Source organism: Callithrix jacchus, chromosome 17 (assembly GCF_049354715.1).
Source record: "Callithrix jacchus isolate 240 chromosome 17, calJac240_pri, whole genome shotgun sequence".
In the NCBI taxonomy this organism is placed as follows: Eukaryota; Metazoa; Chordata; class Mammalia; order Primates; family Cebidae; genus Callithrix; species Callithrix jacchus.
In genome coordinates, this window is record NC_133518.1 from 75,933,304 (window position 1) to 75,956,010 (window position 22,707).

At 50.6% G+C, this 22,707-nt stretch overlaps 1 protein-coding gene across 12 annotated transcripts in view; it reads left to right on the plus strand.

The window, feature by feature from the left end:
* DLEC1 (DLEC1 cilia and flagella associated protein) overlaps positions 1–22,707 on the plus strand; it is a 72,386-nt gene that overhangs the window by 24,795 nt on the left and 24,884 nt on the right. For 10 of the 12 annotated variants that reach the window (XR_004736027.3, XR_013528744.1, XR_013528743.1 and 7 more), the window contains 12 exons: positions 2,973–3,060; positions 7,138–7,311; positions 8,072–8,208; positions 9,303–9,395; positions 15,098–15,188; positions 16,145–16,307; positions 17,403–17,595; positions 18,417–18,475; positions 19,079–19,247; positions 19,672–19,765; positions 19,994–20,124; positions 20,230–20,388. Coding sequence is in view for 9 of the 12 variants with exons in the window: in XM_078354638.1 (XP_078210764.1) it covers positions 2,973–3,060; positions 7,138–7,311; positions 8,072–8,208; positions 9,303–9,395; positions 15,098–15,188; positions 16,145–16,307; positions 17,403–17,595; positions 18,417–18,475; positions 19,079–19,247; positions 19,672–19,765; positions 19,994–20,124; positions 20,230–20,388 (1,551 nt within the window). In the remaining 3 variants the exon portion in view is untranslated. The remainder of the gene's footprint in view (positions 1–2,972; positions 3,061–7,137; positions 7,312–8,071; positions 8,209–9,302; positions 9,396–15,097; positions 15,189–16,144; positions 16,308–17,402; positions 17,596–18,416; positions 18,476–19,078; positions 19,248–19,671; positions 19,766–19,993; positions 20,125–20,229; positions 20,389–22,707) is intronic. The other 2 variants (XM_078354642.1, XM_035278489.3) reach the window with 1 other exon arrangement.

Genomic DNA, 22,707 nt, shown 5'->3' on the forward strand with positions numbered 1-22,707 from the left:
AAGGAGGAGGTTGCATCACATTTTATGACCCAGTCTGGAAGTTGCACGGCACTACCTCCTCTGCATACTGTAGATTACAAACAAGTCACTAAGGTTGGTCCAGATTCAAGGGAAAGTATGCAGACTTCATCTCTCTTTTTTTTTTTTTTTAACCCTCCCCGTTTTTCTTGAAATAGGGTCTGGCTCTATCACCCAGGCTGGAGTGCAGTGGCATGATCTTGTTTCACTGCAACCTCCACTTCCCAGGCTCAAGCAACTCCTCCCAACTCAGCCTCCCGAGAAGCTGGGGCTACAGGGGCATGCCACCACACCTGGCAAATTTTTGTATTTTTTGTTGAGACAGGTTTTTGCTATGTTGCCCAGGCTGGTCTCAAACTCCTGAACTCAAACCCGCCTTGGCCTCCTAAAGTGCTAGGATTAGAGGCGTGAACCAACGTCTGTCTTAGACTTCATCTCTTAATGAGAACAGTGTCAAAGAACTTATGGATGTGTCTTAAAACAGGAGTTATCCTATGTGATAGCAGTAGGTGTAGTGGGCAGCTAGCCCAGATTACAAGAGGCCAGAAGGCTCTAGGAGAGGTATGGAGATGACATTGACAAGAGTCCCTGATACATCTGGACCTATTGGGAAGAGATTTGTAGCGTAGTGGAGAAGGATTGAATTACTGATTAAGTATGAAGCAGACAAAATAATTAGTAGATTATTAACTCCAGGAAAACAAAAAATTGTACAAGGTAAGGAAAGGACTCAGTTTCTTCATGCTCAGCTGTGAATAGCATTTACTTTGGTAACTTGAATATAACATGAATCACTCATCTGACCAGTAGTATGATATAACTATATTGGAAAGATGGGGGATAGGAAGGGCATGTCATACGGTGAGTTGGATATGGGAGAGGGAAGAGAGAATATCCATATCCTCCCTCCATAATTAGTACTTAAAACTGAAAAAAGTAGTATGCTATTTGGAAACATGGAAATAAATACCAAAATAATCAGCTAAAGGAGGAAAAGGTGTTTATCTTTCGGGAATGGGAAATGGCAGGGTGGGGCAGGGGAAGAGGGTAGTATTTCTATTTTGAAAACCTTGTCAAACTCCAACTCTTTAAATCATCATGTGGCTATCCAACTTAGATGAAAGTGACAAAAAAAACTTTCCACAAAAAGAAACACCAGGCCCAGATCATTTTACAGGTGCAGACTATCAAACATTTGAGTTATTCCTTGTTTTATGAAACTGTTTCAGAGACTAGAAAAAGAGGGAATGTGCCATCATTATTAGGTAATAAGCCTAATTACCTTGACACCAAATAAAAACATAAGCCAGTCTTGCTTAAGAACATTGGTGCAGAAATACCAGGTGAAAAACAGCAAACCGAACAAGGAACACCGCACACACGCACGCACGCACACACACGCACGCACACACGCACGCACGCACACACACCAGCCAATTCTTTGAAACCCAGGAATGCTTCACACACACACACACACACACACACACACCCCAGCCAATTCTTTGAAACCCAGGAATGCATCACACACACACACACACACACACACACACACACACCAGCCAATTTTTGAAACCCAGGAATGCAAGGATGTCTTCACAGCAGACCTGGAGTTGCCAGTTGGCTCTCGTGAGCCTATTATTTTTTTCCTCCAAAGCTTCCAGTGCTGTTAAGGAAAGCCAGCCCATGCCACAATCCCTATAATGATCACTGTCCCAAACCTTGCAGCCACCACAGCTGCCATGTTCCGCTGCCTGGCCTTCCATCTGCACCTCATTTCAGCTGACCGCCAGTGAAAGCCTTGGTAATTGTGGTGACGCCATCCCATGGTGCTCACACCCTACTTCCTACCAGCTGGTTCACAGATGGATTCGTGTGATTTGTCATGTTGGCCAAAAATGGATATAAATGCCGATTTAGGAATACAAACCTATAAATACAAATATGAAGATATACTTCAAATTTATGTCGATTTTTATCTGGTGGGGAGCTGGTAGAGGATTTGAACTTTATCTGTAATGTTTTCTTTCTTAAGTTGGGTGATGGAAACGTGGCTTCTGTCATATTATAATTTATACTTTTTTTCTGGTATAACGTTTCACAAAATATTAACAAAAGCTGTGTACCTGTATTGCTGTGCTACGCATTGTGCTGGGTGCTGTTGGAGGGTTAGGTCTAGGCCTTGCCCTGGGGGGTCTCCCAGTCTAGGCTGGGAGAAGAGAAAGGGGGGCTTAAAAATGGGTGAGTGGGTTGCATAAGAGTCCCAATTACATGCTGACACAGAGGTGCCATAACGCCCTTTGACTGTGACCACGGGAAGAATGGTTCAAAGAGTTATGTAGTGAGGAAGACAGTAAGAGGTGAGGTGAGCAAAACTTTGGAATCAGATACCCTAGGCTCACACCGCACCAGCGCCTCTTTGAACTCCAGTTCCTTCATCTGTGAGACAGAAACAGTTCCCACCTTTCCTGGTTGTTGCGAGGTTGATGAGGCACAGAGCAGATGCTCGTAAATAGTAGTTGTTATTTTAAATAGGTCAGATCTATTCCTGCCTTCATTTCTACCTTGCATTTTATTTATTTGTAAATTTTTAAATTAATTTTTTTGTGTAGAGACAGTCTCTTCATGTTGTCCAGGCAGGTGTCAAACTTCTGACCTCAAGTGATCCGGGTACCCCAGCCTCCCAAAGTGCTGGGATGATAGGCGTGAGCCACTGCACCTGGCCTGTATTTTATGTTTTACTATGGAAACTTCCCAAAACAAACAGAAGTCCATAGGATGGCATAATCAGTCCCCACGTACGCTTCAGCCCACTTCAAAAGTTCCCAACATGTGGCCAAGTCCACTTCATTTCTACCTCTACCCCCTTTCCATGTTATGTAGAGTAAATCCTGGACATTGTGTCATTTCGTCCATAAGTGTTGCTGTCTAAAAGGGATCACCTTACCTTTCAACAGATGGTAATCGCACTGCAGAACACCACCACAACCAGCCGCTACCTGCGAGTCCTCCCGCCTTCCACGCCATACTTTGCCCTAGGACTGGGTAAGTTCAGTATCAGTAAGTTCAGTAGTACTAATAGTTGTAGTGGGAGTAATAGTCGTGGTGGTAATAGTAGTGGTGGTGGTAGTAGTATTAATGGTAGTAGCAGCAGTGGTGGTAGTGGTGGTGGTGATAGTAGTAGTGGTAGTGGCAGTAGTAGTGGTAGTAATGGTAGTGGTAGTAGTGGTGATGGTAGTAATGGTAGTAGTGGTGTAGTTATGGTAGTAGGAGTGGTGGTGGTGGTAGTAATGGTTCTAGTAGTGGTAGTGGTAGTGGTAGTAGCAGTAGTGGCAGTAGTAGTGGTGTAGTTATGGTAGTAGTAGTGGTGGTGGTGGTAGTAATGGTGGTAGTAATGGTGGTAGTAGCAGTGATGGTAGTAGTGGTAGTAATGGTGGTAGTGGTAGTGGTAGTGGTAGTAGCAGTAGTGGCAGTAGTAGTGGTGTAGTTATGGTAGTAGTAGTGGTGGTGGTGGTAGTAATGGTGGTAGTAATGGTGGTAGTAGCAGTGATGGTAGTAGTGGTAGTAATGGTGGTAGTGGTAGTGGTAGTAGCAGTAGTGGCAGTAGTAGTGGTGTAGTTATGGTAGTAAAAGTGGTGGTGGTGGTAGTAATGGTTCTAGTAGTGGTAGTGGTAGTGGTAGTGGTAGTAGCAGTAGTGGCAGTAGTAGTGGTGTAGTTATGGTAGTAAAAGTGGTGGTGGTGGTAGTAATGGTGGTAGTAATGGTGGTAGTAGTAGCAGTGATGGTAGTAGTGGTGGTAATGGTGGTAGTGGTAGTGGTAGTAGCAGTAGTGGCAGTAGTAGTGGTGTAGTTATGGTAGTAGTAGTGGTGGTGGTGGTAGTAATGGTGGTAGTAGTAGCAGTGATGGTAGTAGTGGTAGTAATGGTGGTAGTAGTGGTAGTAGCAGTAGTGGCAGTAGTAGTGGTGTAGTTATGGTAGTAGTAGTGGTGGTGGTGGTAGTAATGGTTCTAGTAGTGGTAGTGGTAGTGGTAGTAGCAGTAGTGGCAGTAGTAGTGGTGCAGTTATGGTAGTAGTAGTGGCGGTGGTGGTAGTAATGGTGGTAGTAATGGTGGTAGTAGTAGCAGTGATAGTAGTGGTAGTAATGGTGGTAGTGGTAGTGGTAGTGGTAGTAGCAGTAGTGGCAGTAGTAGTGGTGTAGTTATGGTAGTAGTAGTGGTGGTAGTAATGGTGGTAGTAGTGGTAGTAATGGTAGTAGTGGTAGTGGCAGTAGTAGTGTAGTTATGGTAGTAGTGGTGGTGGTGGTAGTAATGGTGGCAGTAGTGGTAGTAATGGTAGTAGTGGTAGTGGCAGTAGTAGTGGTGTAGTTATGGTAGTAGTGATGGTGGTAGTAATGGTGGTAGTAGTGGTAGTAGTGGTAGTGGCAGTAGTAGTGGTGTAGTTATGGTAGTAGTAGTGGTGGTGGTGGTAGTAATGGTGGTAGTAGTGGTAGTAATGGTAGTAGTGGTAGTAATGGTGCTAGTGGTAGTAGTGATAGTAGCAGTAGTGGCAGTAGCAGTGGTGTAGTTATGGTAGTAGTAGTGGTAGTGGTAGTGGTAGCAGTAGGGGCAGTAGTAGTGGTGTAGTTATGGTAGTAGTAGTGGTGGTGGTGGTGGTAGTAATGGGGGTAGTAGTGGCAGTGGTAGTGGTGGTGATGGTGCTAGTAGTGGTGGTGGTGGTGGTAGTAATGGGGGTAGTAGTGGCAGTGGTAGTGGTGGTGATGGTGCTAGTAGTGGTGTAGTTATGGTAGTAGTAGTGGTGGTAGTGGTAGTAATGGTGGTAGTAGTGGTAGTAATGGTAGTAGTGGTAGTAATGGTGCTAGTGGTAGTAGTGATAGTAGCAGTAGTGGCAGTAGCAGTGGTGTAGTTATGGTAGTAGTAGTAGTGGTGGTAGTAGTGGTAGTAATGGTCGTAGTGGTAGTAACGGTACTAGTGGTAGTAGTGGTAGTGGCAGTAGTGGCAGTAGCGGTGGTGTAGTTATGGTAGTAGTAGTGGTAGTAGTGGTAGTGGTAGCAGTAGGGGCAGTAGTAGTGGTGTAGTTATGGTAGTAGTAGTAGTGGTGGTAGTAGTGGTAGTAATGGTCGTAGTGGTAGTAACGGTACTAGTGGTAGTAGTGGTAGTGGCAGTAGTGGCAGTAGCGGTGGTGTAGTTATGGTAGTAGTAGTGGTGGTGGTGGTAGTGGTAGTAATGGTAGTAGTGGTAGTAATGGTGCTAGTTGTGGTAGTGGTAGTGGTAGTAGTGGCAGTAGTAGTGGTGTAGTTATGGTAGTAGTAGTAGTGGTGGTGGTAGTAGTGGTAGTAGTGGTAGTAACGGTACTAGTGGTAGTAGTGGTAGTGGCAGTAGTGGCAGTAGCAGTGGTGTAGTTATGGTAGTAGTAGTAGTGGTGGTAGTAGTGGTAGTAATGGTAGTAGTGGTAGTAACGGTACTAGTGGTAGTAGTGGTAGTGGTAGTAGTGGCACTAGTAGTGGTGTAGTTATGGTAGTAGTAGTGGTGGTGGTGGTAGTAGTGGTAGTAATGGTAGTAGTGGTAGTAATGGTGCTAGTTGTGGTAGTGGTAGTGGTAGTAGTGGCAGTAGTAGTGGTGTAGTTATGGTAGTAGTAGTAGTGGTGGTAGTAGTGGTAGTAGTGGTAGTAACGGTACTAGTGGTAGTAGTGGTAGTGGCAGTAGTGGCAGTAGCAGTGGTGTAGTTATGGTAGTAGTAGTGGTGGTGGTGGTAGTAGTGGTAGTAATGGTAGTAGTGGTAGTAATGGTGCTAGTTGTGGTAGTGGTAGTGGTAGTAGTGGCAGTAGTAGTGGTGTAGTTATGGTAGTAGTAGTGGTGGTGGTAGTAGTAGTGGTAGTAGTGGTAGTAGTGGTAGTAACAGTACTAGTGGTAGTAGTGGTAGTGGCAGTAGTGGCAGTAGCAGTGGTGTAGTTATGGTAGTAGTAGTGGTGGTGGTGGTAGTGGTAGTAATGGTCGTAGTGGTAGTAACGGTACTAGTGGTAGTAGTGGTAGTGGCAGTAGTGGCAGTAGCAGTGGTGTAGTTATGGTAGTAGTAGTGGTGGTGGTGGTAGTAGTGGTAGTAATGGTAGTAGTGGTAGTAATGGTGCTAGTTGTGGTAGTGGTAGTGGTAGTAGTGGCACTAGTAGTGGTGTAGTTATGGTAGTAGTAGTAGTGGTGGTAGTAGTGGTAGTAACGGTACTAGTGGTAGTAGTGGTAGTGGCAGTAGTGGCAGTAGCAGTGGTGTAGTTATGGTAGTAGTAGTGGTGGTGGTGGTAGTAGTGGTAGTAATGGTAGTAGTGGTAGTAATGGTGCTAGTTGTGGTAGTGGTAGTGGTAGTAGTGGCAGTAGTAGTGGTGTAGTTATGGTAGTAGTAGTAGTGGTGGTAGTAGTGGTAGTAGTGGTAGTAACGGTACTAGTGGTAGTAGTGGTAGTGGCAGTAGTGGCAGTAGCGGTGGTGTAGTTATGGTAGTAGTAGCAGTAGCAGTAGCAGTACTGTGAATTGCCTCAGAGTCACTTGCTGAGCTTGCTGCCTGCTGCTGACTCCCACCCTGAGTCCTGAGCCCACGCCAAACCCCCCTCAGCAGTTCCAGGGGGCCCTCCCACTCCGCCAGCAGTACGTTCTCAGAGCCTTGACAGCTCTTTTCTCCTGACTGCCTGCACCCAGGCACTGGTCCTGCTTTCTCCCAACTCCTCTTGCTGCTGCTGTCCTCAATCAGGCCCTCTCCGTTCCTCGCTTAAGCCCAGGCAGCAACCTACAGCCAGCCATCCTACTTTAGTGTCACAGTGTTTGTCTCAAAAATAGCTCTGATCATGTCACCCCTCTTCAGAAATCTCAAAAGTTTCTCTGCTGCCCACCACAGAAATTCTAAGCCACAGGGCCAGGCAGGCCCCGACTGTTCTGGGTAGATGGCCTGCTTGCTGGATCGCTGCCCCTGCAGCCTGCTCCCCTCGCGTGCCCTTGTCCTGCCACCAGCATAGCCTTGGCCCAGAAGACACTTACTCACAGAGCCAGCCCCGGCTGTGACTGGGGTCCATACCAGCTGAGCTCACGCCCTGGTGGCTGGCTGCTGCCTGGATCCTCACTTGTCACTTTTGTCATGCACAGGGATGTTCCCAGGAAAAGGTGGAATGGTGGCTCCTGGAATGACCTGCCAGTACATTGTCCAGTTTTTTCCCGACTGCCTTGGGGATTTTGATGATTTTATTTTTGTGGAGACCCAGTCAGCCCACACGCTTCTGATCCCCCTGCAGGCCCGGAGGCCGCCCCCCGTGCTGACATGTGAGTGTGCACCGCGGCTTCCCACAGGCTCAGTTAAGGTTGGAGACCCCCATAAGGACCGCCTGGCTCTCAGGTTCCCTTTGTAGCAGGGGCCCTGGGTCCTGCAGAGGGTACTGCTAGCAGCTTCTGTAGCCATCCACGGTGTGAAGCCACGAGTGTCCTGCTTGCTTTTGGGTTTTCCCAGCAGAGGTTGACTCACAGTGGGGGAGGAGGCCAGTGGTCCAGCTGACCCCAGCATTGGTTTTGCTGCCTTGTGACCATCCTCGAGGGGACCCGTGCCGCAGCGGGCAAGGAAGAAGCGCCTGTGTGCCCTAAGGAGTCCTAACAGGTGTTGTCCTCATGGCTGTGGGAGTAGGCTTCCTTGGCAAAGCTGGCTTCAGCTGGGCTCCCTCGGTGAAAAGTTTCTCCCACTGAGCATAGGCGGGAAGTTGGAACTGTGATCCCCTTACTTCTGCCATAGCCCCAAGGGCCATGCTGGGTGGCCCTTGCAAAGCATGAATCCACAATGGGCACTGACTTCTGCTGCTCTAGCTAGGAGTGAAGAGAGTCCCATGGTGCTACTGCCCTGTGGCCCACCAGCAGCCTGGGCAGAGCCCAAGTGGTGCAGGGGTCAGGACACGTGTGTATTCATCCTTGCTGTGGAGGGCTGGGCTGGGACCAGCTGTCCTGATCTCTGGCTGGACCTCAGAAGAACCACGACAGTAGGGCCTATTCAGAGTGACCCATTGTTTCTGTTGCATGTATTCCTCTGCGGCTACAGTGTCACCAGTGTTGGACTGTGGTTACTGCCTCATTGGGGGAGTCAAGATGACCAAATTCATCTGCAAAAATGTGGGATTCAGTGTTGGCAGGTTCTGCATTATGCCCAAAACAAGCTGGCCACCGCTAAGTTTCAAGGTGAGTGAGCACAGGTTGCTAACTGGAAAAACTGCAAATCCATCAAAGGAGATAGCCCCCAGAGGAGCTTGCTAGAGTACACCTGTGACTGGAGACACACAGACAGTGGAGTGCTGTAACCTCTCTATGCAGCTGCCACAACCCGAATGAGAACGGCTGTGTAAGGGGACCAGTGTTGTGGTTCCGGTCATGCCAGCAATGCCTGCACCACCCTGGGTGAGCGCTGTCACCTCATTTATCCTTTCAGAGCTGGCTCCAACGTGACTGCATTCACTCATTCGGCCCTTTATTGTAGCAAATGACTGAATATTTCAGAGGTCACAAATTGGCTGCCCTTTGGCCAAATTCTGCTGGTAGTTACTTGGCACCACACTTAACTTTTTTTGAGTCAACATTTAAAAATAAGGAGATTTCACATAAAATTCTACATTTCCAGTTTCTCTGAAAAACTGGAAGATAAGCAGCCCAGGGCCGTGATTCACTGTGAGCCTGTTAGCAAGGGCTGCCCCATTTCGAGATGTTCCAAGAACGACATTTCGCTCGTTTCTGCGACTGACCGGGGTCTTGCAGGCATGGGTTTGTGGCCCTGGCATGCTACGTGGCTTCTTGTGTAGGCACTGCAGCTGCAGCCCTTGTGACTCGGGAGCTTGTGCTGGGGTGGGTCAGGGTTGGAGGCAGACCCATATGCTAGCACCTGTCACATAGGATGTCACAGTATCGAAAGGACAATATGCTTTGGAGCCCAGGGGAGGGCCCCTGCAGCTCACCTCCTGAGTGAGACCTTCTCACACACCTGTCACTTGTGTCCCACTCACTTGGTGATGGTGTTCCTTGTCCCTCCGGCCCATAGTCAGCTCTTCACAGATGCTCTAGGACTCACTCTTCTTAACCTTCAGAGCCTCACCTAGTACCTGGTGCTGGCTGAGTAAGTGCTGCTGAATGAACAAGCCTCCCTTTCTTCGTAACCACGTGACTGGATAACCCTTAAGTTCCTTCATGTTGCAAAATGGACGTTTGAAGGAGAGAAGTTTGCAGTCTGAACACTGGCTCTTACAGTTTCTCCTGCACTGTTGTGTGAACTGCTTTCCTTTAAGGCCACTGCAGCCGCCGGCTTTGCTGAGCAGCCCCCTTTTGGAATCCGGCCTTCGGCGTTTGAGCTGGCCCCGGGACACGCTGTGTCAGTGGAGGTGGGTGATCAGATGCGGCATGTATTTCCTCATCTGCTTGCATGCTTGCATTTCTCTCCATTTTCATGTCTCAAATGTCCAGTCCCATCCCACCTCCCAGCCTTAGTGACTTCTGGGTAGACGCCTATTCTTGCCTTCTACAGGGTGACATCAGGTGTCATTCGACTGTCTTGGGCATTTTCACAAAGCAGATGCAGACAGCCCATGCATCGAGGCACAAACCCGAGCCTCACTTATCCACACCTTTCATCTGGGAGCCACCTCCACCAATGTCCAAGCTGCCTCCAAGAGCTTCACTTGGTTCTTCGGTCTCTCTTGGGCCTTCCCTCACCCCATCATCTGGTACCTGGGTGATGACTGTGGCTTTGTTCTCACTTTCCTCCTTCATCCTGAGTTGGTGTAGTCAGCAAGGCCCACCTCCCTTAGGCCTCATCCTGAACCTCTGCAGAAGCTCTCAGAGGCCTGCCCCTGGCTGTGGGCACCTCCTTTCCTAACTGGCCACTTTTGCTACCCCCTTTTGCTGTCACGTCTGTTGCTGGTCCCCGGAGGTACCTGTAAGAAATGGTGATGCTCCCTGTCCCTGTTGTGACACACTGCCGCCCTCCCTGACTGCTGGTCTAGGAGTCTGACTCCACTCCATGTGACTGTGTGTGGGGCTGCCACAGACATGCTTGGCCTTTCACACTAGCCTGCCGAGGGAGGCACCTGACATTCAGGAGCGAAAACTGTCTGGCTTCTGTGGGGTGATGTGGCCTGCACCACATCACCAGGTCATGAGATACAGCGTCCCTTATTAGTTCTTAAACTCAGCTGCACATTGAATCCCCTGAGAGACCTGGAAACAACACCCAGGCCCCACCCCTGAGGTTCAGAGCTCACTGGACTGGGCTGTGGCCTGGGTGTAGGACTTCTAAAGTCCCCCAGGGAATGCTGGTGTGTAGCAAGGTGGAGCTCGACTGCCACAGCGACTCTGCCATGCTGTCAGGAAGGGCTTCCTCTTATCAGCTGCTTTCTAGTTTCAAGTGCCCAGTGGATTCTGGAGCCCTGGGGTGTGGCTCTCCTATTCATGTTCCTGCTGATCTGATCCCTGATGAGAACCTAGTTCTTGAAATTGAGACTGGGCGCCAGTCAGGGGCTCCATCAGGCCTCATCTGCTGCCAAGGGGCAGGTGGGTCTACAAGGCCCATACATAGGCCAGGCTCCCTGTTCTCTTAAATATAGTCTAAGCCATGTCACAAGCTCATCGACACTTCAAAGAATTGGATCTGGTCTGCTCCAGACAGCCCCCTCATCCCGTCCTCCTGGGATCTCCAAGTAAAGGAAGAGGGTAGCAGCAGGACTCTTAGGGGGGCAGCGAGGGAGTCAGGGGAGGCTTTCTTTCCCCTTTGCATTTCTTGCGTGTTTTGTTTATTGATTGTTTGGGGTATTTTTATTTAAAAATGTATTCATAGTTCTAAATAAGAAATACATTTGCATGATTAAAACTTCAAAAGAGAGGTTGGGTGCAGTGGCTCAGGTCTGTACTCCTAGCACTTTGGGAGGCTAAAGCAGGAGAACTGCTTGAGTCTGGGAGTTAAAGACCAGCCTGGGAAACACAGTGGCATCCTGTCTGTATAAACGACTTTTAAAGTAAAAATACATTCAAAAGCGCCAGGTGTAGTGGCTCACACCTATGATCTCAGCACTTCTGGAGGCTAAGATAGGAGGATCACCTGAGGCCAGGAGTTTGAGGTTACAGTGAGCTGTGATTGAGCCACTGTACTCCAGCCTGGGTGACAGAGTGAAGCCCTGCATCTAAAAATGAATAGTAATAAAACATTCAGAAATGCAAATAGGTAAACAGTGAAATGCTCCCTTTCACCCCAGTTCCTCAGCCATCCAGAGCCACACCTGACCAGTTTTCTGAGTGCCCTTCCAGAGACAGTCTGTGCCTCAATAAGCAACTTCTCTGGGTTTTTCCCCCATGTGCATTTCTTTCCTTCACACGGCGAGTTGCCCACTCTATACTCTGTTCTTTGCCATGTGTTTTCTACTTAACCCTATATCTTAGAGATCATTCTCATATGTTTTAATAACTGCATAGTATCCTATTGTGTGAATGGGCCATAATTTAGTTCAGCAGGCTCCTGCTGATGGACATGAAGATTTTTTTTTTTTGATCTCTGGCTACCAATTATGTATAAATTACACATCATCACTCTATCTAAGGATGTGTGTACCCACAGGATACAGTCCTGGAAGGGCCTGGTGCTCTTGTAATTGTAATGCATGTTGCCAAAACCCTTACCATGTGGGTTGTACCAGTTTAAGCTTTCAACAGCAATATGTAAGGGTGTCTGTTTCCTAACACCTTTGCCAGTACAGTATATTATCAAACCTAAAAACTGTTCATGGACATTGTATATAAAAACACGCACAAACATAGAGGAAATAATGATCACCCATGTATTCATTACTGTCTTCGGCAATTATCAACTCTTGGCCAATCTTACTACATCTATACCCCTCCATTTCCCTCAGCTAATCCCCACCCTGCTCTTCTAGATTATTTTGAAAATAAGACAAAATATCATTGCATTTATTAGAATGAAACTAGATCCGTATCTCTCACCATATATAAAAATTAACTTGGCCAGGCACGGTGGCTGAAGCCTGTAATCCCAGCACTTTGGGAGGCCAAGGCGGGTGGATCATGAGGTCAAGAGATCAAGACCATTCTGGTCAACATGGTGAAACCCTGTCTCTACTAAAAATACAAAAAATTAGCTGGGCACGGTGGCACGTGCCTGTAATCCCAGCTACTCAGGAGGCTGAGGCAGGAGAATTGCCTAAACCCAGGAGGCGGAGGTTGTAGTGAGCCGAGATCACGCCATTGCACTCCAGCCTGGGTGAAAAGAGTGAAACTCCGTCTCAAAAAAAAAAAAAAAAAAAAAAATTATGGATTAAGGATTTAAATATAAGACTTGGAAATGTAAAACTACTAGAAGAGAGAGATAGCATGGGGAGAAATGCCAGATATAGGTGACGGGGAGGAAGGCAGCAAATCACACCGCCATGTTTGTACCTATGCAACAATCTTGCATGTTCTTCACATGTACCCCAAAACCTAAAATGCAATAAAAAAAAAACTACTAGAAGAAAACATACGGGAAATCTCTGTGACATCGGTCTAGGCTATGATTTTTTTGGATATGATCTCAAAAGCACTGGCAACAAAAGTGAAAATAGGGGCCAGGTATGGTGGCTCAGGATTTTATGGCGGGAGGACCGCTTGAGCCCAGGAGTTTGAGACCAGCCTGGGCAATATAAGGAGACCCCATCTCTATAAAAAATGTAAAAAACAGCCTGGCCTGGTGGCTCATGCGTGTAATCCCAGCACTTTGGGAGGCTGAGGCGGGCAGATCACGATGTTAGGAGATTAAGACCATCCTGGCTAACATGGTAAAACAGTGTCTCTACTAAACATACAAAAAAATTAGTCAGGCATGATAGCATGTGCCTGTAATCCCAGCTACTCAGGAGAGTGAACCCAGGAGGCAGAGGCTGCAGTGAGCTGAGATCACACTACTGCACTCCAGCCTGGGTGACAAAGCAAGACTCTATCTCAAAAAATAAAAAAATAAAAATAAAAAAAACTAGCCAGGTGTGGTGGCATGTGCCTGTGGTCCCAGCTACTTGGGAAGCTGAAGTGGGAGGATGCTTGAGCCCAGGTGTTAGAGGCTGCAGTGAACAGCGATCACACCACTGCACTGCAGCCTGGGTGCAGGACAAGACCCTATCTCAAAAAACGAAACAGACGAAAAAGCAAACATGGGTAGACAAATGGGATTTCCTCAGACTGAAAAGCATCTACACAGGAAAGGAAACCAGCAAGAGTGAAGAGAGAGTCTGTGAAATGGGAGAAAATCGTGTCATACATCTGATAAGCAGTTAATTCCCAAAATATATAAGGAACTTAATAGCAGGAGAACAAATAACCTGGGCTGGGTGTGGTGGCTCACACCTGTAACCCCAGGACTTTGGGAGGCCGAGGCAGGTGGATCACCTGAGGTCAGGAATTCAAGACCAGCCTGGCCAATATGGTGAAACCCTGTCTCTACTAAAAATACAAAAAATTAGCTGGGTGTGGTGGCGCATGCCTGTAGTCCCAGCTGCTTGGGAGCCTGAGGAAGGAGAATTGCTTGAACCCGGGAAGTGGAGGTTGCAGTGAGCCAAGATCGTGCCACTGCACTCTGGCCTGGTGACAGAGCAAGACTCCGTCTAAAAAAAGAGAAAAGAAAAAAAGAAAATAATCTGATTTTTTTAATGGGCAGAAGACCAAATAGACATTCCTCAAAAGAAGACATATAAGTGGCCAATGAGTGTATAAAAACATTCTCAACATCACTAATCATCAGGGAAATGCAAAGTAAAGTCACAGTGAGCTCTCACCTGGCACCCAATAGAATGGCTATTATCAGAAACATGAAAGGCACGTGTTGGCGAGGATGTAGAGGAAAGGGCACCCTTGCCCACTGTTGATGGGAATGTACATTGGTAGAGCCGTGATGGAAAATAATATCGAGTTCCCTCAAAAAATGAAAATAGAACGACTATATGATTCAGCAGTCCTACTACTGGGTATGTCCACAAATGAGACCTGGCTGGAGTGCAGTGGTGTGATCACTGCTCACTGCAGCCTCTTAACTCCTGGGCTCAAAAGATACCATTTAAAAGACACCCGCATTCCCATGTTCACCGCACCATCATTCACAATAGGCACGCTTCGGAATCACCCTAAGTGTCTTATCAATAGATGGATAAAGAAAATGATGTTGAGCCGGGCACGGTGGCTCAAGCCTGTAATCCCAGCACTTTGGGAGGCCGAGGAGGGTGGATCACGAGGTCAAGAGATCAAGACCATCCTGGTCAACATGGTGAAACCCCGTCTCTACTAAAAATACCAAAAAATTAGCTGGGCATGGTGGCGTGTGCCTGTAATCCCAGCTACTCAGGAAACTGAGGCAGGAGGAGAATTGCCTGAACCCAGGAGGCAGAGTTTGCGGCCAGCCGAGATCACGCCATTGCACTCCAGCCTGGGTAACAATAGCAAAACTCCATCTCAAAAAAAAAAGAAAAGAAAATGACGTGTGTGTACACAGTGGAATAATAGACTTGCAAAAGCAGGAAACCCTGTCGTCTACAACAACGTGGAGAAGTCAGGAGGACATTATGTGAAGCCAAGCACAGCAGACGATGAATACTGCACTACCTCACCCGTAGGCTGGACCCTCAAATACTGAACTCATAAAAGCAGAGTGGAATGGCAGTTACTGCGGCTGCGGTTTGGGGAATTGCAGAAAACATTAGAAAGCAAATCACTGCACTTAACGACAGCTCACTCTGCTCTTTGCCGGTATGAGGGTGAAAAGCCTCTTCTGGGTGGTTTCCATTGACGTTTCTCTTATTATGAATGGGGGTATGTGTTGTCATTCATTTAAGGGCCATTGTATCTTGGTCTCTGTGAATCTCTTCATGTCCTTTCATCTTGCTCCCTAATTTACTCTGGGGTGGAGCGAGGCTGAAACGCTTGGCCTCAGGAGTAAGGTGGGAAGTGGCAGGGAGGGGAGCAGAGTCAAGAGCAAAGGGAGGGGTGTCTGTGAGAGGAGGAGGGTGGGAGCCCTTTGACGGGATGTGCTGCAGAACAACCCTTCTCTCCCCAGGTTTGGTTTTTCCCAGAGAGCCTAGGAAAGGCAGAGCAGACCTTCATCATCGTGTGCGACAACTGCCAGGCAAAGGAGCTGGTGATTTTAGGTGGGCTTGAGCGCGCTCCCGGGGCAGGGCTGGACTGCCCCACTCCAGGGGTCCCTGACCACACTAGCATTGGCAGCAGCCCAGCTGCGCTCTCTCCGTGTCAGGAGCACACAGAATGCTGCAGCCTCCAGGTGCCAGGGTCTAGTTTTGGGCCCCTCGCTCTGGTCTGACCTTGGAGACCCAAGCCAGTGTAGTCTCCGAGACAGTCCAAGGAGCCTTCTAGCAAGAGACAGATGGAAATCTGGGGTGAAATCTTTCATGGTTTCATTTTGAAACTCACTTTGATCCCCTTTGGGGGATTGCCAGTGACTCACACGTAAATAGCCAGAGGCACCTCTAGGTTTCTGTAGGGTTAGAAGAGGCATCCTGGGAATCATCATAAAATGCCCCTCCCTGCCTCCCTTCCTCCCTCCTTCCTCCATCCCTCCTCCATTCCTCCCTCACTCTCTTCCTTCCTCCATCCCTCCTTCCTCCCTCCCTCTCTCCCGTCCGTCCTCCCTTCTTTCTTCCTCCCTTCCTTCTTCCTTCCTCCCTCTCTCCCTTCCTTCTTCCATCCCTCCTTTCTTCCACCCTTTCTCCATCCTTCCTTCCCTCTTTTCCTCCTTCCCTCCCTCCTTTCTTCCCTCCTTCCTTCCCTCTTTCCTTTCCTCCCTCCTTTCTTGCCTCCTTCCTTCCCTCTTTCCTCCTTTCCTCCCTCCTTTCTTCCCTTCTTCTCTGCCTTCCTCATTAACTGAGCTCCTGCTCTATGCTGGGTTCTCAAAGTCACCTCCTTTTGGTCTTCACAGATGTGAGGACTAACCTGTATGCAGACATCCCCCTTTTCCCTCCCGTGTGAGCTTGCAGGGATCATGGTCAAGGCCAGCTGCATGCAGTTGGTGGCAAGGATCCTACAGCAGCCTTGGCCTGGTTCCAGCCATAGGGAGCCTTCACTGACTTCACTTACCCCACTTTGGCAGGAATTGGGCAGCTGATTGCTTTGGATCTGATCTATATTTCTGGTGAAAAAAGTCAACCGGACCCTGGAGAGCTCACAGACTTAACAGCCCAGCACTTCATACGATTTGAGCCTGAAAACCTTCTGTCCACAGCTAGGAAGCAGCTGGTTATTAGAAACGCTACGTGGGTAGCCCCTGTGTGTGCCCCAGCACCCAACCTTCCTCCTTGCTTACCTGGCCCTGAGTCCCAGTGAGGCAGGAGGTCCTTCCAAGGGCCTGGGGAAGTCTGGACACAGAATGGATATCCAGATTTGACTGAAGGATCCAGATTTACACAGTCCATCATGGAAACCAGTAGCTGCTCTTGGCTATCTAAATTGAAATCAATTAAAATTAAGAGCTTACTTCCTCAGTGGCATCAGCCACATTTTAAGTCCTCAACAGCCACATGTAGCTAGTGGCTATGATATTGGACAGCATAGAGGTACAAGACCTCCATCCCTGCAGGAAGCTCTGTTAGACGGTGCTGCTCCAAACCATCCTGGACCATCCCTAGCCAGCCTCAGCTTCCCGTAGAGGACATACCCTGCCTGTGCAGGGGAAGCCATCCACTCCCCAGGGGCAGGCAGACTATAGTCTGTGGGTTGCACTCTCCTGACCCGCCTCTGAGCACCACCAGGACACCAGGACAGGTCTCAGAGAGCCTCCCAACCAGGGCTGCCCGGGGGACCCCAGGCCTTACACAGGACTCTGTCACCCCCTCCCCCAGGTAGCTGCAAGTCCTGCCCCTCATGCTGTGGAGTTACCACTGTTCCTGTTGGCAGCCAGTGGGCACACACATTCCTGGACACAGCTTTGCTGGGAGCCCATAGCAGGAAAGGCGGAGGGCAGGGGTGGGGTTGACGCAGCAAACCGTGGAAACTCATGTGGGGGAGACACTGCAGGGTGATGCCTGGACTCGTCCACTTTGATGCTTGGAGCATGATTTCCTGACTTACCATGTCCCCTGAGTCATGGTAGGTCCACCCTTCAGCTGCCATGGGTGGGAAGCGAGGGGCTCTTGGACATTGTCTCTCTCTCAGATTCCCTCTCCCACCTGCTGCCCTCACCCGGCCCCTCCGCCCCCAGGCTCCTCTATTGGAAGGGCATGAAGACTGACCTGGTCTCTTCCTCTTCCTAGTCCTTTTCAGCTCCCTTCTGGCACAGGGCAGGGAGGCCTGGGGTGGGGGACTGGTCCCAGCAGAACTGGGCCATGGCCTTGGATGCATTGCCGCCACAGGCACGTGGAGCTGGCCTTCCACTGGCAGATCATGAAGCCCAACCTGCAGCCCCTCATGCCTGGAGAAACGTACAGCATGGACAGCATCAAGTGCCACCCCGACAGGGAGACCGCCTTCTCCATCATGCCCAGAAAGGGGGTTCTCAGCCCTCACACAGACCACGAGTTCATCCTGAGCTTTTCTCCGCATGAGGTACAGACAGTGTCATCTCAGTGTCAGCCACACATGGTTGGATCATGTCCTTAGACGTCCCCCACCTGTGTTCTTCAATCACGCTGAAGCCACAGCTGGACCCGCCGAGGTGCCATCCTGCCCAGGCTGGCACTTGGCTGAGGGGCCGGCGTGCACCACTGGTGTGCGGGGGCAAAGCAGCTCACTGTGCCTGGTCCTGATCCCAGACTTGCCCCATGTGCAGCCAGACCCTGGGCTGGTGCCCTCAGCTCTGGGTGTCTCCCACATGTCTACTATGGCAAAAAACGTTACCATCCCCACCCATACCACAGCACCCATACCACACAGAGTGTGAGGCAGGGGGCCCTGAGAGCCAGGTTAGCACAGCGCCGGCCCAGCGTGGAGGGAAGCCCCGGGAGCCATGGCAGGCTGGAGGGGAATTCCAGCTGGGCATGAAAAGGATGCTCCGGGGCCGGTGTTAATGGGTTTGGGGCTAAGGTGAGTGGGTCTGCGTCTGGACCCAGCATGCAGCCACCTGTGTCTGTCCTGGGAGGGTGTGGTCGCGTCAGACACTTGAGGGGCAGTGTCAGCATCAGGAAGGCTTCTCCTTTCCTTCTTGCCCCAGGCCCAGCTGAGACAGGCCCCTGAGTGCTGGCTCATGTTCTGGCAGCAACTTCACTTTTCCTAGGGAGGGAAAGAGGCAGCAGGGAAGCATCCCAGGTTTTCAGAAGGTCCTCATGGTGGCCAGGCTCAGGGAGGGAGAATTGCTGCCATGCCCGCCTCCTCCAGGACAACCTGCTGAGGCGCAGCTGCGTTTTCAGGTCACTGTGTTTGCCTTGCAGCTGAGGGACTTTCACAGTGTGCTCCAGATGGTGCTAGAGGAAGTCCCAGAGCCCGTGAGGTAAGAGGAACTGGGCCCCAGATGAGAAGGGCAGCTGGGCCTTCCCCCACCTTGGGGATTCTCCTAGGGAAGGTATCAGGCAAGGGGAGTGGGCAGCTGGCAGTCTTCGGGGAGCAGGAGCATTGTTTTGCCTCGCCTTGGCAACCCAGCCCTGCAAGGGGCTCAGCACACTAAACTAGCTTTGAGGCCACCTCAGGAATTTGGGAGCCGCAACCCAGGCCCATGGCTGCTCTCGGGCAGCCAAACTATGGGGGGCCCCAGTGGTGGTGAGTGTGGGAGGAAGGGTTTGGCCCACGGTGTAAACCTTCAGGCTGGCACCCCAGTCTGCTTGGTGCAGAGATCCCAGGCTGGAGGGTTGCAGAGTGGTCCCTGGAGGCAGCAGGGCAGTGCCCCTGTCCCAGGCCTTAGGCTAAACCACTGTCACAGCCATAGGTATTTGTCACCTTTTGGGCACTGGCTAATGCCTCTGATTTAGGGGGCTCTGGAGCTGTGAGCTAGGCAGTGTTTTCTTTTTACAAGGCCAAACGTGGGCCAGGGGCAGGGACAGGCTGGGATGTGCTCGCAGGCGTGCCGGCTCCTAGCTCACCATGGCTTTGCGTTTAGTTCCAAAGCGGAGAACCTGGGACGTGCCTCCTACTCTGTGGATGATGTGATTGTCCTGGAAATCGAGGTGAAAGGCTCGGTAGAACCTTTCCAGGTCCTCTTAGAGCCATATGCCCTCATCATCCCGGGGGAGAACTACATTGGCATAAACGTGAAGAAGCCGTTTAAGGTAGGTCGTTGTCTCTCCCCTGCCTGGGCTGGCCGAGGCAGTGCTGACACGGGTGTCAGTGTAGGGAGGATGCCTCAGGAGGGGCGGATGGCAGCAGCCACTGCATGGAGGCTGAGCCATTCCTGGGGCCTTGAACCCAACTTGACGTGCACAGATGCATAGACCAGGCATGGCTGTCATTTTATCAGCCTCCCAGAATCCTCTGAAAGTTAGGACTGTGGAACCCATTCCCCTCCTTGGCAGAATACGACAGCCACATGCATTGCAGGGTGGAGGGGGGGTGCTTTCTGGTTGGGAAGCCCATGGCTTTGGGTGGCCGGGAGCTAGCCGGGAGGTGTCATGGGGACCTTCACGAGCCCACGATCCTACAGAGTGGACATGAAGGGGCAGTAAACAGGCAGCCTGGTCTCCGTGTGTCTTTCAGATGTGGAACAACAGCAGGTCACCCATCAGATACCTGTGGGGGAAGATCAGCAACTGCCACATCATCGAAGTGGAGCCCTGCACGGGGGTCATAGGTGCCCTGGGGGCGGCAGGAGGCTTGTGGCCTGCCTCGGGCTGGCTCGGGAGGAAATCTCCAGAGTGAAAGGGGCCTGTGCAGGGCTCTGGAGGCCTGTGACTCCTCCAGCCGAGGCCTGGGATGGGAGGCAGATGAGAGGCCCACGCAAGCCAGGTGTCTGCGCCCAGCCACAGGAGGAGACGCCTTTGCTTCTCCTCTCCACCTCTCCCTTCCCTCTCTCTCTCAGAGCCCAGTGAAGTCGAGGATTTCGAGTTGAACTTTACTGGGGGTGTCCCGGGCCCCACAAGCCAGGACCTGCTGTGTGAAATCGAAGACTCGCCCTCGCCAGTGGTGTTACACATTGAGGCAGCCTTTAAGGTGCTGCAGGTGGAGCTGGGAGCAGGGTGGGCCCAGGGAGGTGGCAGGGTTGGGACACAGAGCCATCCCCTGGTGGCCCAGTGACAGGCCCTCTGGGTGTCTCAGGGGCCTGCCCTCATCATCAACGTCTCAGCCCTTCAGTTTGGTCTGCTCCGCCTGGGACAGAAGGCCACAAACACCATCCAGATCCAGAACGTCAGCCCTCTCCCAGCCACGTGGTGCATGAAGGAGAGCCCAGTCTGCCTCCGAGAAAGGCCTGAGGATGTAAGTTGGGCATTGCTGGGTCCTCTGGTGCCCCCACAATGAGCCCGTTTAACTTGCCCTGCTGCAATTTGCCCTGGTGCGTTTAGATCAGAGCTTTGAGGCTGGGGAGGAAAAGCCTGCCCGGTGACTTCGGCCTGGCGGTGCCTCCGGTTCTCCCCATGGCTGAGGAGATGCAGCCAGATGTGCCCCCACAGCAGTGTTTCCTGTGCCCTTCTCCACCATCCGATTCAGAAATAGGGTATGGCTTCTCCTCATCAGAGCCGGCTGAGGCAGGAAGCAACGGGCAGCTAGGTTGGGCAGGAAGCCTCCAAGGCAGCTGCTGCTCCGGCCACATTCCCACCTCTGTCCCACTCTCTGGAAGGTTCCAATCTTCCCAGGGATCTGCTACCAGGTGGCATCTGCTCACAGGCTGGTGGCCCAAACCCAAGGCTACAAAAAGAAAATTCAAGATTCATTTCCGCTCAAATAGCACTTTTGTTTTTACTATAAAAGTGGAAAAAAAGCAGCTAAGTATTATCATAGTCATATTTAAATGCAATGGATCTGGAGCAAAACAAAGTCACACAAAGCACCAGCTATTTGCAAAGCGCTGCAGTGAGTGGTAGGTTGCCCCTTCACCATGGCATGGCTGTGGCTCCCTGCTGCACTGCACCTGTGAGACCCTGGCCGTGTCTGTTTGGTGACCGCACCCTCCCTCTGGCTGCTTCCCAGCAGCGTCCCCATCCTACTCACCCACTTGCCCTCTGAGTCAGAATACCGCACACCTTTCCTCCTGTATTCAGGAGCCCAGGGAAGACAGTCCAAGCCACACGTACACCTTATTTGTTAGAGCACGTTCCCTTTCTCCGGGAAAGTGGACTTGACTTTCCACTCTGGGGAGGCCTGTAGCTGGGCACTGTGAAACCTAGAAGTTATGACAGTATGCATCCGATTGCCAATGCCACTGTCATGTACCTGTTACACGGGCTTGGAGTTCAATGTTTTCCCTCCCAGGACTCACTGGTCTCCCACCATGGATCTTGAAACCACAAAAGACTAAGGCTGGGGCTCAGGCTGGGATGGGGCTGCGGGCAGGGTGACATCAGTATCTTTAGTGTCCACGTTATATTTAGCCAAGAACCCTTTCTTCAAATGAAACCTCATACAAACACCCAGTACATAGAATAGTGTGACTGCTCCAGTCACCCAGAGACCCCCTTGTTAGGCACCTCTGCCCCATCAGGCTTCTCCCGACATTCCAGTCCCCTGCACTGCCAGGGATCTCCAGGGATTTTCCAGAGCACAGCTGGAAGCGTACAGACCTCAGTGAGCCTCCTCAGTCCTCAGTTGACAGAGGAGAGTCTGGAAGGGACAGGGCTTCCCTAGGGTTGCATGGCTGATGGGTAGCGGCATCACAGCTCATCCCTCTTCTCTCATTTCCAGTCTGTGCTGTTCTCCCACTGTGAAGAATAACATGTTTTATCATGGAAATAACTGTCAGTGTTATAGTATTGTAAGATTTATGTCATAAGTAAGCCGGTGGGAATCCCGTCTCTACAGTTCTCTGTACTCTATTCTTTTGAACTCTCAAAAACAATGTTGGGATTTGGGGTTTGTTAGATGCTCTCAGATTAGGGGACACAGAGTTACTGAAACCTAACCCCAGACTACAGCCACCCTCAGAGCTTCAGGGCTCCAAGGGAGGTGCACATGAGGAACGTGCTCCTTCCTTACAGGGGCAAGTGTCCTCTCTGTCAGGGCAGGAAGAATGGACTGTAAAGAGCCCTCCCCAGAGGCAGACACTTCTTCCTGTTCTTTCCCTTCCCCTCTCCCTTTGTGTGTGTGCCTGGCATGGGAGGAGGGGCAGACCTGGGGGAAAATGAGGCCAAACCTGCAGTGGGGGGCAGGAGGAGGGGGTGGGGGAAAGACCACCTGGGTGCAAAAGAGAATTCTGTGCACAGCAGACTCTCCCTCCCCTAATCTAGTGACCTGGTGGCTTTCCTCAGTGGCAGCTGCTCAGAGGGCCACCCCACTAGCTTGGCTCACCAGCTCACCTCTGACTCTCTAGCTCTCCCCGTTTTCCCTGCAGTACCTCCCTCCACCTTCTGTCTCTCAGATCTGGGCCAGGGCATGGGGACCTCTGACTTGTGTCCTTTACTTGGAGACTCGGTTTGTATGCTCTTAATCCTGAGTCTCTTGTGACTGTGGTCCCGCACCTGCTTGCCTCTTTCTGGATCCCAGATCCAGAAAAAAGCTGGGGTGGCTTAGGGGCGACCTTGGTTGGATGCGGCCAGCCCCCAGTTCCTCTGCGATTCCAAGTGTCCTCAGTGCTCATCCTCC